Here is a 12,093-nt window from a genome sequence, read left to right on the forward strand (position 1 = left end):
GCAAGAGCCAGCCCTGCAGTGGTTCAAAATTGCTGGTCCAAGTCTCTCCTTGAAAATAACCCAGAGGCTTGCAAATTCCATCCACTTCTCCAGGACCTGCTCTGGCATGAGCTTGGGCCACTAAACCCAGCCGGGGGGCGGGAGGGGGGGGGGAAATGGAGGTCTCAGTGCCTGAGCTCCAGCCGGTGTGGGAATATCTACACTGCTATTTTTAATTCAGTAGGGTGAGCCCCTCACACCAAGTCAGTTGATGCAGGCTCTGAGACTTGCTGCTGCGGGTTTTGTTCTGCAGTGTAAATGTACTCTAAAAGCAGTGGCGTTACAGATGGAGCGAGTAACCTTTTGTTCTCTTAGTCACAAATTTAATCCCCCTTGCTTCCTTTCGGTTTACAGGAAACCAAGCTGCTGCTTCTGCTTCTGAGAAGGAACCTGAAGTGAGACTCAAGGGGCAAGATGGCACCCCCCCATCATGAGCATCGCAAGAGTGGGGGGTGGGGAAGGAAGGGTGGGAGGAGGAAAGAACTGTAAACACTAAATGGGAACGTTCCATCAAATTTCCTGACAACTGAGAGCCAAACCAGAACAATGAATTCTCCCTTTAAATGCTTCTGCTGCGACCATTCTGTTCAGATACCTGTAGGAAACTCATCAGTGAGTGGTACATCCATGGAACTCTACTCCCATCTAGAACAGCTCAGAACAACACTGTACGGGTGGTAGTCACATGACCCACTCTCAAAGTGCCTCAGTAGCAATTTTCCTCTACAGGACATTTAAAATCTACACTTCAGCCTTTGCTGTATAAGGTACATTTTCTACTCTGTACATTTAGACTATTTATTTATTTCCTGTTCCCATAGATTAGAGATTTTGGCGCTTCCCTTAATTCACCTTTCTTCTGTATCCAGCTTAGAGGTGAATGGATATTTAGCACTGCCTACACAGACACCTGGAGTCATGGGGATCAGCTGGGGAGGGGTGACGGGAGTTCCTGCTGCATTAATATTGAACACTATTAACCCGTGCTGCTACTTTTTGGGAATCACAAAAGGACCAAAGCTCACAGGTGCATGGACAAACTCCACCTGCAGGCTCAGCAGCACCACACATGGGCACCATTTGGCATTGTAGGGTTTTCATATACTGTTAGAAGAAGGGCAGAAGAGGCTTTTTTGTGTGTTGTGACAGTTGATAAAATTCAGATTAATCTCTTCCAGATTCCATCTAGCTCCAAGGTATTTATTTCTGGAAAAGTTTCACATGCTCTCACTTCGGAGACATTTTTCATGGTAAAAATTGTTTGATAAACTATAAGCTTGTTGTAATAAAGAACACACAACTCTCAGATAATAAAGTTGAGTGGGGTTTTTCTGCAATTGTCTGTTCCCCCCACTTCTATCTCCTGAAACGTGGAATCGCAAGCTCATCACACTAGATCACATCTATGTTGGGAACAGAGGGAAAGGAGCTATTTCAAATGACACCAGTGCTGTCCAGCTTCATATGCTCCCAAGTGCTGGAGCAACTTCCAGCTGAGAGTGGACTGGAAGCCGGGCTCAATAAATGCAAATTAATCCACTAGTTTGACACCAATGTCCTCCTATTTGCTAGAGACCAACTCCCCTGGCAGTGGTTATTTGATGTCTCTAGGATTTTCATTTGAACTTTGGAGCACAGCTCCTTCAGGGTCCAACCTCATACACGAAGCACGATTGGGCGGGCTCAGGACTTGGCTGAGAGACCAAGGTGCTAGAGGAAATGCTGCTGGTGACGTAAGGTGTCCTTTCCACTCAGAAGCACTGAGCCTCCCCCCAACACACAGCGAGTGCATGACCAGAATTCCATGTGCACTATGAAAGAAAGAGTGATCCAGTTAGGGCTCCAGAAGAGGACAAGAGCCCAGCTGGAATCCGATGCTGTGTTTTCCTCTCATGTCTCCCAAAGATTAACGAATGGACCCCATGCCACCTCCAAGAAAGGAACGAGCACGTTGCACCCCCACGCCACCCCAACCTTCCCTTCCCACAAAAAAGGAGCTGTAATCACTGGGCCACACTAATCCACAATAGCCTTTCTCCCACTCGGTGGACCTTGGCACTAGCACTAAAGCAGCTGTAAAGAGTGCGACTAGGCTGAGGCAGAAAAGGAGAGAGAAACATTCCCACATGGTGACCCAACACCAAAATCTCCTTCTTGGCAAGAGGGAAATTAGAGGGGAACAATATTACGAGTTCAAATTTTATCAAACTAAACAAGGCCATAAACGAGGTCGGAATGTGCTGCCAGACAGACCAGACACCTCCAAGGAGCCTAAGAAATGAGATGACTGCAGAGCCAGGATAGAGACTTTTATGGCTCTGAAGCACCTAGAAAACAAGGATTTAGCAGCTAGCAGGTGCAGCTTCTGCCTTTTTTTTTTTCTTTGACAATCCAACAACCAACCTCAGGTCAATCAGCTTCTCTGGATCATGCTGCCAACTTTGCTCCGACATGGTATGTAAGAGCCCGCTCTTGTTCCCATTGAAGTCCGCGGCAAACTGGCCACTTTCTCAGTGACTCCAGTAAGAGCACAGTTGGGCTTTAAATGTCCAAGTCTCCTGTTCTCTAAAGCTCTGGCTGAGTAGAATCCATGTCTCATCCAGCCTCCCACATGCTCATAAGAATGGAGCAGCCAGGAAGAGCAGAGAACAGAATAATACGCTATAAACTCAAGCACTACAAGGGATGGGCAAATCTTAGGTCTCTCAGCTCACAAGAGTGTGCATTCAAGGGTTATTTTTAGCCCAAATCACCTGTTTGCAAACTACAATTGGATAGGAAAGATGGGGGCATCAGATTTCCCCTGTGAGTAAAAGACCCGTGTCAGCTGCCATCCCCAATTGTGCTGAAAGAACAAGCACATCATATTATTTAGTAACATCCTGGCTTTCAGAGATGCTAGGCCCACAGAGCTCCCACTGACTTCAATGGGAAGTGGAAGTAAAACTCTGATCATGGACATAGTGGTAGAAGACCCTTGCAAAAGTGGGCCTCCAAAAGTGAGCTGACACTAGGATCTAACTGACTGCAGAGGGAACAGTTCCAAGTTCAGCGTTGCCTCACAGCTCTGATTAATTCTGCACAGCCCGGAAGGAAAAAAACACCAAACAAAACATTGTTTTTGGATTACATGGCAGAAAAATCACAGCCCAATGCCCAGTAATAACACTGTCATGTCTGGCAGTGACAGGTCTCTTTCTTTGAGCATAATGGGGTAAATGATGTGTGAAATTGGAACAGCTTATATCGACAGCTCTGAGGAAGTTGTGAGCCTCCAATGTCTGAACAAGAGACGCGTTTGCACTTCAAACAGGAGTCTCCGCCCACACCAGTGTAACTCCACTGACTTTGAGAGAGTTACTCCTGATTTGTACCATTATGGGGGGGGGGGGGGTTAGGCCTCAAAGTTACTGAATAACAACATTTGCCATGTGTACACCCAGGGCCTGATTCTGATCCAAGATGCATCCATTCTATAATGGTGTAAGTCCTGTGATTTCAGGGATGCTATTCCCAATTTACATGTCTGCTAAATGGGAGAACAGGTCCAACCTGGCCTCTGCTTCCATCCATCCCATCTCCAATTTTTCCCTTCAAGCAACCAGAGCCCAGCTTGTGGCACTCAGGGTAACTGCACAGATTCCACCACTGGTTGTGATTGACTGCAGAGGCCCTAGGGATATGGAGGTGAGAGGAAAGTTCAAAGATTACCCATAGAACTACAGTATGGAAAAATTCACGTTACTTTTTTGTAGGTCCTGTCAAAACAGCAGCTAGTGATGGTGGTCAGTAGGTAGATGTTTTATCCTTTTTATTATGTTGGCAACATGCTATTAGATACTAAATATATGTTAGATATATATAAAATCCCAGAGTCAATTATCCCCCAGGTTCTAACAATGTGGGTCACATTTGGCTAGAACTATGGTGCAGAATTTGACAGTTTCCTTTTAACTCTTTAAGCAGAAATTAGAAATAAAATTAAACCAGAACAACATTTCACTCAGGGTCTCCAGAATGCGAACAGGTGCCCCCCCCAGTCCTCCCACCCCCGATTTCTCCTGCCTGGAGCAGGGTTTACTCTGCTCAGCCTGTGGGCGAGAGAGGCGGCTTGCTGGGTCCTGCTCCCTCGCTGAGGCTGGCAGGACGCTGCCTCCTGTGTCCTAGTGCCCATCGTTGCCGTCTTGTGTGTGTGCTGGGTCCTGTTTCTATACAACTGGTGAGTGCCTGTGGAGGGGCAGGGCAAGGGGGTGGGGGGGAATAGGCAGTGGGGAAGGAAGAGGGATGATATAGGGTAGGGGGGAGAGAAGGGGACGGGGAAATGAGGCAGGGGGACAGTGTGGAGAAGAAAAGGGATGGAGTGGGGAGAGGAAGAGGGAGGGGATGGGACGGGGGAATAGATGGGGATGACAGAGTGCGGCCACCAGAGGGAGCACTGCCTACTCGCTTCGCAGAAATGGCGGTGGAGGGATGCCCTCTCCCCCCCCCCCAACCCCAGCTACATGTCACCTTTTGGAAGGATGTGCATGCTACAGGCTGCAGCAGACAGCAACTGCCTGCCCATCCACTGCTGGCCATTTCCAGACCCTTTTTTTCAATAAATAGATTGGGCTACTTTGGGGCTTGTTTTTAAGTGGCTTTGGGCCAGTGGTTCTCAACCTGCGTCCCAATCAGCCCAGAGCTGTGCCCATGTGACATCCTCAGAGCCATACTGGTAGTATTGGATGCTACAATGGTAAATAGGTTGAGAACCATCTGGCTAAAGGCTGTAAACGGGAGGTCCTCCCTGGCCTCTGCACACTAGACAAATGGCCAAATTCAAAACATTTTGAGTTAGGTCACTGACATTTTCAGTTTGTACTCAGCAAATGCAAGAGAAATCCGCGAATGGCTCTGGGGTGACTAAAGCTGCATTTTTTGGCAAATAAACTATTTGCTGAAACAATTTCACCCAGTTTGAAGCACATGAGGAAGGTGGGGAAAATACTGTCTTCTACCATGGTTTGACCACAGCCGCAGCTCAACATGATTACTTCTGTAGTGCAAAGAGGGACTAAAGGTAGATCAGCAAGGGAACTAGAGCACCAAAAAGTCACATCAAAATGTTACCACCACCACCACAAAGAAAGAGGGCCTTATTTTGCTCTCATTTACACCGGGATGTAAAACTGGCATAAGCCACAATGGAATTATGCCAGAAAACTCCACCTGTACATTTGTGAGTCAGAAATCTAGGAAATCAGATATCTATTTAGTATGTGGGTGCTGTATGTAGGTATATACGGTGGGAACCATGGAAATACTGCTTTATAGCGTATGCCTCGGACTGTAAAGGTCAGCAAAGTAATACCATGGCACCTCCTCCCCAAATGCTCCCACTAAAACAAAGAGGAGTCGAGCACACATGGGGAGAGGTGAATGCAACCTGCCGGCTGGTAGAAGCAGGATTAGGATGGGTTGTTTGGGACCATCCCGTAGGCTTCATACAGCTTACTGAGAAGCTCGTTCTTTTCTTTCTCAGGCAGGAAGCTGGACTTAGCTGCGTTGATGTTCTGGGAGGAAAAGAAGAAAAAAGACTGAGATAGCTGGGTAATACCCACAAGTGTGAGTGTGGGGTTCTACGTGCACAAATCTTTGTGCATCAGTGAGTGTGAGCGAGTTGGTGTAAGTCAAATGACACTTTTGTTAGCACTGCTACTCTTGAGCTCTTTTCAGCAGCCTCAGTTTTCAAAGGAACCTGCTCCTACTCAGGATTTGTGATGGGCTTAAAAAAAAGCAGGAGATAAACAATGTGTCTTAAATTCCTTTATCGGGTTCCAGGATGTGCAGTTCAGGGGCCTGATCCAAAGCCTATTAAAGTCAAGGGAAAGACTCTCATTGACTTCAATGAGTTTTGGATCAGGCCCTGCCTGATATGCTGCTGTTGTAACAAAGTTCACTACTGGCTTCCCTTAACAATTTACAAAAACGTCTCTCTCCCCTTAATTTATAAGCTTCCTTTCATTAAACAGAAAGGAACAGCTCGTCTTCTGCAGGAGCCTGCAGCAAAACTGCCCATGGATTTAACGGTATAAAGATCAGAACTTTCTACAGCTGGAAGGAAGAACTAACGCATAAGTCTACTCTCCAGGAAGACAGACGCTTGCTCCTTAAATGAGTCCCCTGATACAGGCCCAGTGCTTTCTCCTGCACAGCTGCATTCTGCAAATTCATCTCCAACACACAGAAAGGAAATCAACTGGTCTCCAACATATGGTAGGATGCATGAATGCCTGGACAGTACATATCTCCTTTCAACCCAGTGCACATCTAATGGTGAAACAGGAAAGCATCAGAGGTTACCCACAAACAAGTGAAACTCTATCAGACTATTTTTCTGTCCCTTTATCTTAGGTACAAGGCAGATGAAAAACAGAATTATTAGGATTTTCAGGACACTGCACATGCCAATCTGCATGCAAAAATGCAATGACGGACACCATGTGACCCTATAGGTAATGGCAAAAGGAAATGGCCACGTTGTAGCCAATTGGTTTGCATATCAGTTACACTGGGCTAACTGCATGCTCGTGTTGAAAACTGCTATTGCGCCCCCACATAATTCAGCTTTTTCTCCCCATAGTTTTAACTCCGCTGAACTCTCTTCCAGTTTCATGTTTAAAAATGAGATTTATCTCAGAAATGATGGATCACGTTCGGCTCCAACACGCGGCTTTGCACAGAACATCCCAAGACAACTTACCACTCTCTTGAACTCCTCTTCAGTGAAGCCCAGGAACTGCTTAGCTATTTTGTAATCAGTCTCAATTGTACAGTTCAAAATGAGTGGGCTATCAGAGTTCAGGGAGTAATTGGCTTTATCATTCATAAACCTGGGAAAACGGAATTTAAAGTGGGACAAATATTAGAGTTTGCATAGTTTGTGTTTTTCCAAGTGTAAAATACACTAAAAAAACCCCACAGCTTGCCACCCAGTTTGGCTACTTTGTATCCAGCTAGATAGACAAATTCCAATGAAAGTTATAGTTTGCATTCCAAAAGGTCATGTTGCTATTCACCATCCTATTTTTGCAACAACAAACCATTTGTTGGATATATGTTCAAAGTGCTCGGCCCCACTATCCACTCCAGAGCCAGACAGCAATGCACTGCAATCAGGAGCTTAGCCTCCTGTTTGCTCAGGGCAGGGGCCTGAGGCTGGCAGAAAGCTCTCTCATAAAAAAAAATCTAACAGTATATTTGTTACAGAGGCTCTGAACTGATCCCTTAGCCTATACACAATACTCTGACAAATGGTTAGAACTTGCTTCTCATGTGAAATAATAAGGTAGCTATACAAAAGTGAAGTCTGAATTAATTACTTGAAAATAATATATTTAAACGTCTTACTGAATTACTGGGTGTTTCCTAAAGTCTGGATCACATGCTCCAGTGAGAACACTGCACAAAAGACACGCCTATATGTGTAGGGGGGGAAAAAAGCAGAGTCAGTCTCTTCCATAATGCTGCACACAGAGACAAGTTCTGAAGCTCTCTAGGCAGGGCTGGGCCTGAAAAGCACCATATAGATTTACAGCTCTGTGAAAACAATAATGATCGTCAACTCCCAGCTTCTGCAATGAGCATTTACCCCCATGCCTGCTGGATATAAACATTTTTGAACACTTGTTTTTTGGCTACTTGTTTCTGCCCATGCATAGAAGCCCTTTGTCATTCCCACCCCATCTCTCTCTCCCACCTTAGCCCAGCCATTCTGGTAAAACAGCCCCCATCGGAGTGAGCAGTGACCTATGATATTGCCATGTGTAAATGAAACCTTGGTTAGGAAAGTGATCGCAGCCATCTGCTCAGGATGGTTTTGTTAGTTAGTTTACACTAAATACTCCTGGGGGAATTCTGCACCATTGTGCAATGCAAAATTTACACAGAAATTAATGTTGTGCATGCAGAATTTCCTTTCCCCTCCCCCATGACAGAAATGGGCTGCAGAGCTGCTGGCCACCAGTAGGGTCCGCTGGACTCAGCAGAGCCCAGCTCACAAATAGAAGACACTGCTGTGGGGAGGGGAAGGGAGCTGGAGGGTTCCCCACAGCTGCAGTTCTCAGCAGGACTGGAAGGAAGGAGGCAGTGTACAGCATCAGGTGGTTTCTCCCTCTGGATCCTTGGGCTCTGAGGCTTAGGGGATAGGCTGAACAGATAGCAAGTGTCAAAAAATCAGGACAGGAGGTGGGGGGTAATAGGTGCCTATGTGAGAAAAAGACCCAAAAATCAGGACTGTTCCTATAAAATCGGGACATCTAGTAGGGGATGTGGGCTGGGCTATGGGGACGGAGGGGTGCAGGTGACTCCACTAGGGGGGCCTCGCAGCTGGACTCTGGGGGGATGCCCCGTGACTGGGCTCTCGGGGCGAAGGGGCAAAGAAACAGGAACTGGGTTGTCGTAGGGGTTTCTTTAATTCTCTACTCCTCGGGGAATTTTTGCGTGTGTCTGTATTGTTACAGACATACATGCTGACAGGTATTTTGAAATAAATTACTAAAGTAATTGAAACTGGCATGATTATATAGTGTTATTTTGACAAATATAGCCAAAGCCCTGGGCCCTTTAAATTGCCGCTGAAGCCTGGGTGGCGTGGACCAGGCAGCACTGAAGGGCTGGCTGGGGGAGTCTGGCCCCAACCCTGCCTCTTCCGCCCGAGGCCCTGCCCCTTCTGGGGGCCAGAGCCGTCCCCGCCCGACCTTGCCCAGGACCCCAGCCACCCTGTGTACCGGTAAGTCCATTAAGTTACTTTCACCCCTGCCCAACACTCTGCCCCAGCCTGGAGCCCCCTCCTGCACCCAAACTCCCTCCCAGACAGAAACTAATATAATAGCTGTTCTAGGGTAAGAAGCAGCAGGCTATTTTGAATTACCTTAACTATATTCTACATGTTTTAAGACTGAAATGTAACCACAGAATGGCTTTATGTTAATTAAAAGGCAAGTTTAGTATAGGGTTAATAGCCTCGATGCCATAATTGTGATCATTTTGTTTCAAATTAGGAAAAATACTTGTATACAGGTACCCCACAAAATCTAATAGCCCCAGGCCCACAGGAGAGTTAATCCAGCCCTGGTGACTCCTGTGAGCCTAACACCATGACCACTCACCCTCTGGCTGGGAAGGGGTAAAGGCGTCTCTCTACTCAGAGAGCCGGTGCTGCTCCAAGCATCAGCTGAAGATGGACTAGATAATACAGGCTCCCTTTCCCCAAGGCTGAGCATGACTCGACCTCTGGCACTCAGCACAGAGAGGGATCCAAACTTGTATCCCCTCACCAGCCTAGTCAGTTAAACGCTGGAGCCTTGTATGTCTGGTTTCCACCAAGAGTCTCAGCTATATTCAAACTGTGGTGTGGCGAGCGGATTTCACTCTAAACGCTGTTAGCACTTGGACTCCAGGTAGCAGCAATTTCACCCCTATAGTAAAGGCATTTACGTCCATGTTCATTATCTGAAGTGCTGACTTGTCATACAATGCAAATGAGGGCTGACCTCTCACTCTCAGACAGAACGATCCCCACCCCTGCAGAATTAGTCATTACCTCAAAATGCATCTTCCTACCCAACAGCTCCCTATAAAGGGCTGGATCTTCCAGGACATGGTAGCCGTGGCCAATCCGCTCGGTCTTCAGGACATTGATTGCCTGTAGAGAATAGAAAACATGTAAAGTCTCTCTTAGCTCTGTGCAAGGGCCTGACTCCTGCTCCCCAGAGGATTAGGCAGGCCCACAGGAGCTCCTGAGCCCTCCAAGCCCCAAACCAGGACTCCAATCCACGCCTGCATGCATGACGTGGGGGCCCAGTTCCTAGGAGAGCCTGCTCCTTCCAAGTGCTATATGAGGCTTGATCTCCGGCTCCCTCTTTGTATGATGCACAGACTCTGCTCCCTTAGAGCAATGGGGGGATTTGGCTCCAAGGGGCTACTGAGTGATGGGCCAGGATTTGGCCCTAGCTACCTTTGTCCCCTGCATTACAATACAGAGTATTTTGCAGCTCTGCTGTAACTTATTCCACTGCCTTGCGCTGGGGTTTCTTACCTCCTTGATGACAGACGGTGCCCCAACCTCCCCAGCGTGGACAGTGCGATGAATGCCACATCTTTCAGCTTCCTGGAAAAGCCCACATGAAGCAAAGAGTGAAAACGCTGCTGTGGGTTTGGGGAGACACAGAGGCACGGGGGGGGGGAGAAGGGATGTGAACAAACTATCAGGACAGCAGCCCCACCACTGACTTCTCTCTGCCTTTAAGACAGAGCGAATGCTTTCAACAGACCATTAGGCTGAGAGCTCCAACCCCAGGAGTAACCACTGTGGAGCAACACAATCAAAACAAGAAGAAAATCAATTACCAATCTCAGACCGCGTAGGAGCTGGGTAGGTGAGTGTCTGGGAAGCCCAGCCAGCACTAGGGAATGAAAGCAGTCACCAGCTGGCAGTTATTCATAGCCCACATGCAGCAAGTTCAGTGAGTCTCAGTCCAGTCCCTGGTGTCCACATCACACAAACACCCCCACAACTACAGTACAACTGTCTCTCTTACTGGCAGTCTCAGCAGACAGGCCAAGGACTAACTGAGCCATGGAGACCGACCTGTCCTCTCCTCCCCTTGAGGCACGTTGGCTGAGGTGATGGGGCAAGGGGGAAGCTCCCACTGCTGTGGCCTCTGCCGTACCTGTTCTAGAGAGGAGGGCCTGCTGTCCCAGGAGCTCTTAGCTTGGCACCTTTCATCAGTCTCACACACACAGGTTGCTGCAGCTGTTTTGTATTACTGAATTTTTCAGGTGCTTTGTGAATTTTCCACTTGGTTTGCAACCACTGCATATCCAGTCTCCGCTCTAAACTACTGGGTAAGACACGGCTCCGCTTGGTATGTTAATAAGAAAAGCCCTAGATGCGTCCACTTGAAATTAAACCAAGACTCCCTGTGTCTGCAGTGATAGCTTTGTTTTAACACACTCTTGTCATATGTCCTGCACAGAACAGGGACTCAGACAGTTACCCCGAAGGCTGACCATTCAGTCAGGGCTAAGCTTACCAGTCTTTCCCTTCACACTGGCCTTTCACTCATGTGAGAAAATGCTAATTTGGGGAGTTCTGAGGATGAACAGATTAATCCAACCCCGCTGAAATCTATGGAATGACTCCAGCGTGTTTTGGATTGGCCTCTGAACTATCAGAGTGAAATGCTTCTCCTACTGATCCCTATGATTAAGTAAGAGTGAACGAGAGTTTTGCCATTGACTTCAATGAAGCATGACAGGGCCTTCAGGGCTCTGAGCAATGTGTTTCAGAGAACTCAGAGGCAACAATTTAAGACAAAGATTCTGTGCTCAGGCAAAACTCCTTCCATTCCATCAGTTCCAGTTACCTGCTCTTTCATTAAGAACCAATGTGTCTGCTCACTTTTATTGTTTATTTACTTATCCCCCTTTGGTGTGCTACGCAGATTAGAAAACAGCGAGATGAGCAGGAATTTCTGTGGGGTTGTGCACGGGGGAGGAGGGAAGCCAGGAATCTCTCTCCCACCTCCATTCTCAGGGTATGTCTACACCGCAATCACAGGCACGACTGGAGCTCGGGCAGACATACGGGAGTAGATTTAATCTAGCTAGCGCAGGTTCCAGAGCAGCGAAGCTGCAGTAGCGCACACTTCAGTGTGGGGTAGCTGCCCAAGAATTACACAGGGTTATAGACAGGTCTGCACAGAAGCATGTGCTCTCACACCTTCGCTGCTCCACGATCTGAGATAGCTGGATTAAAGCTTAGCTCAGGTATGTCTACATGAACTGCAATCACACCCCTCGATTGCTATAAAGACGTCCCCTCCAAACAGCATCCTCTGACTCTAAATAACCCAGAACTTCCCAACCAAGGTGACTGTCCATTCCTCTCTGCATGCTTCTTTGGTTTATAACATCACTTACCTAGGACTTTAGCACGAGCTAATTATCTAAAGTCACAGCTTCAAGATCTTTACATGGCTTCCCATGATCTCCCCACAACCTACTGCAGGC

General features: G+C 47.4%; 2 protein-coding genes across 14 annotated transcripts in view; one reads left to right on the plus strand and one right to left on the minus strand.

Annotated features, from left to right (window-relative positions):
• Nucleotides 1-1,450, plus strand: part of PKIG (cAMP-dependent protein kinase inhibitor gamma) — a 30,176-nt gene extending 28,726 nt beyond the window's left edge. For all 13 annotated transcript variants that reach the window (XM_074970129.1, XM_074970131.1, XM_074970124.1 and 10 more), the window contains one exon: nt 394-1,450. In XM_074970129.1, the coding sequence (XP_074826230.1) occupies nt 394-473 (80 nt within the window). In that variant the 3' untranslated portion in view covers nt 474-1,450. The remainder of the gene's footprint in view (nt 1-393) is intronic.
• A 1,976-nt stretch (nt 1,451-3,426) lies between these two features.
• LOC141997661 (adenosine deaminase-like) overlaps nt 3,427-12,093 on the minus strand; it is a 36,570-nt gene continuing 27,903 nt past the window's right edge. Inside the window, exons 8-12 of the mRNA XM_074970093.1 lie at nt 10,118-10,189; nt 9,623-9,724; nt 7,429-7,496; nt 6,782-6,911; nt 3,427-5,591 (exon numbers count right to left, since the gene is read on the minus strand). Of these exons, the coding sequence (XP_074826194.1) occupies nt 5,487-5,591; nt 6,782-6,911; nt 7,429-7,496; nt 9,623-9,724; nt 10,118-10,189 (477 nt within the window). The 3' untranslated portion in view covers nt 3,427-5,486. The remainder of the gene's footprint in view (nt 5,592-6,781; nt 6,912-7,428; nt 7,497-9,622; nt 9,725-10,117; nt 10,190-12,093) is intronic.

This window comes from Natator depressus, chromosome 13 (assembly GCF_965152275.1).
Source record: "Natator depressus isolate rNatDep1 chromosome 13, rNatDep2.hap1, whole genome shotgun sequence".
NCBI lineage: Eukaryota > Metazoa > Chordata > Testudines > Cheloniidae > Natator > Natator depressus.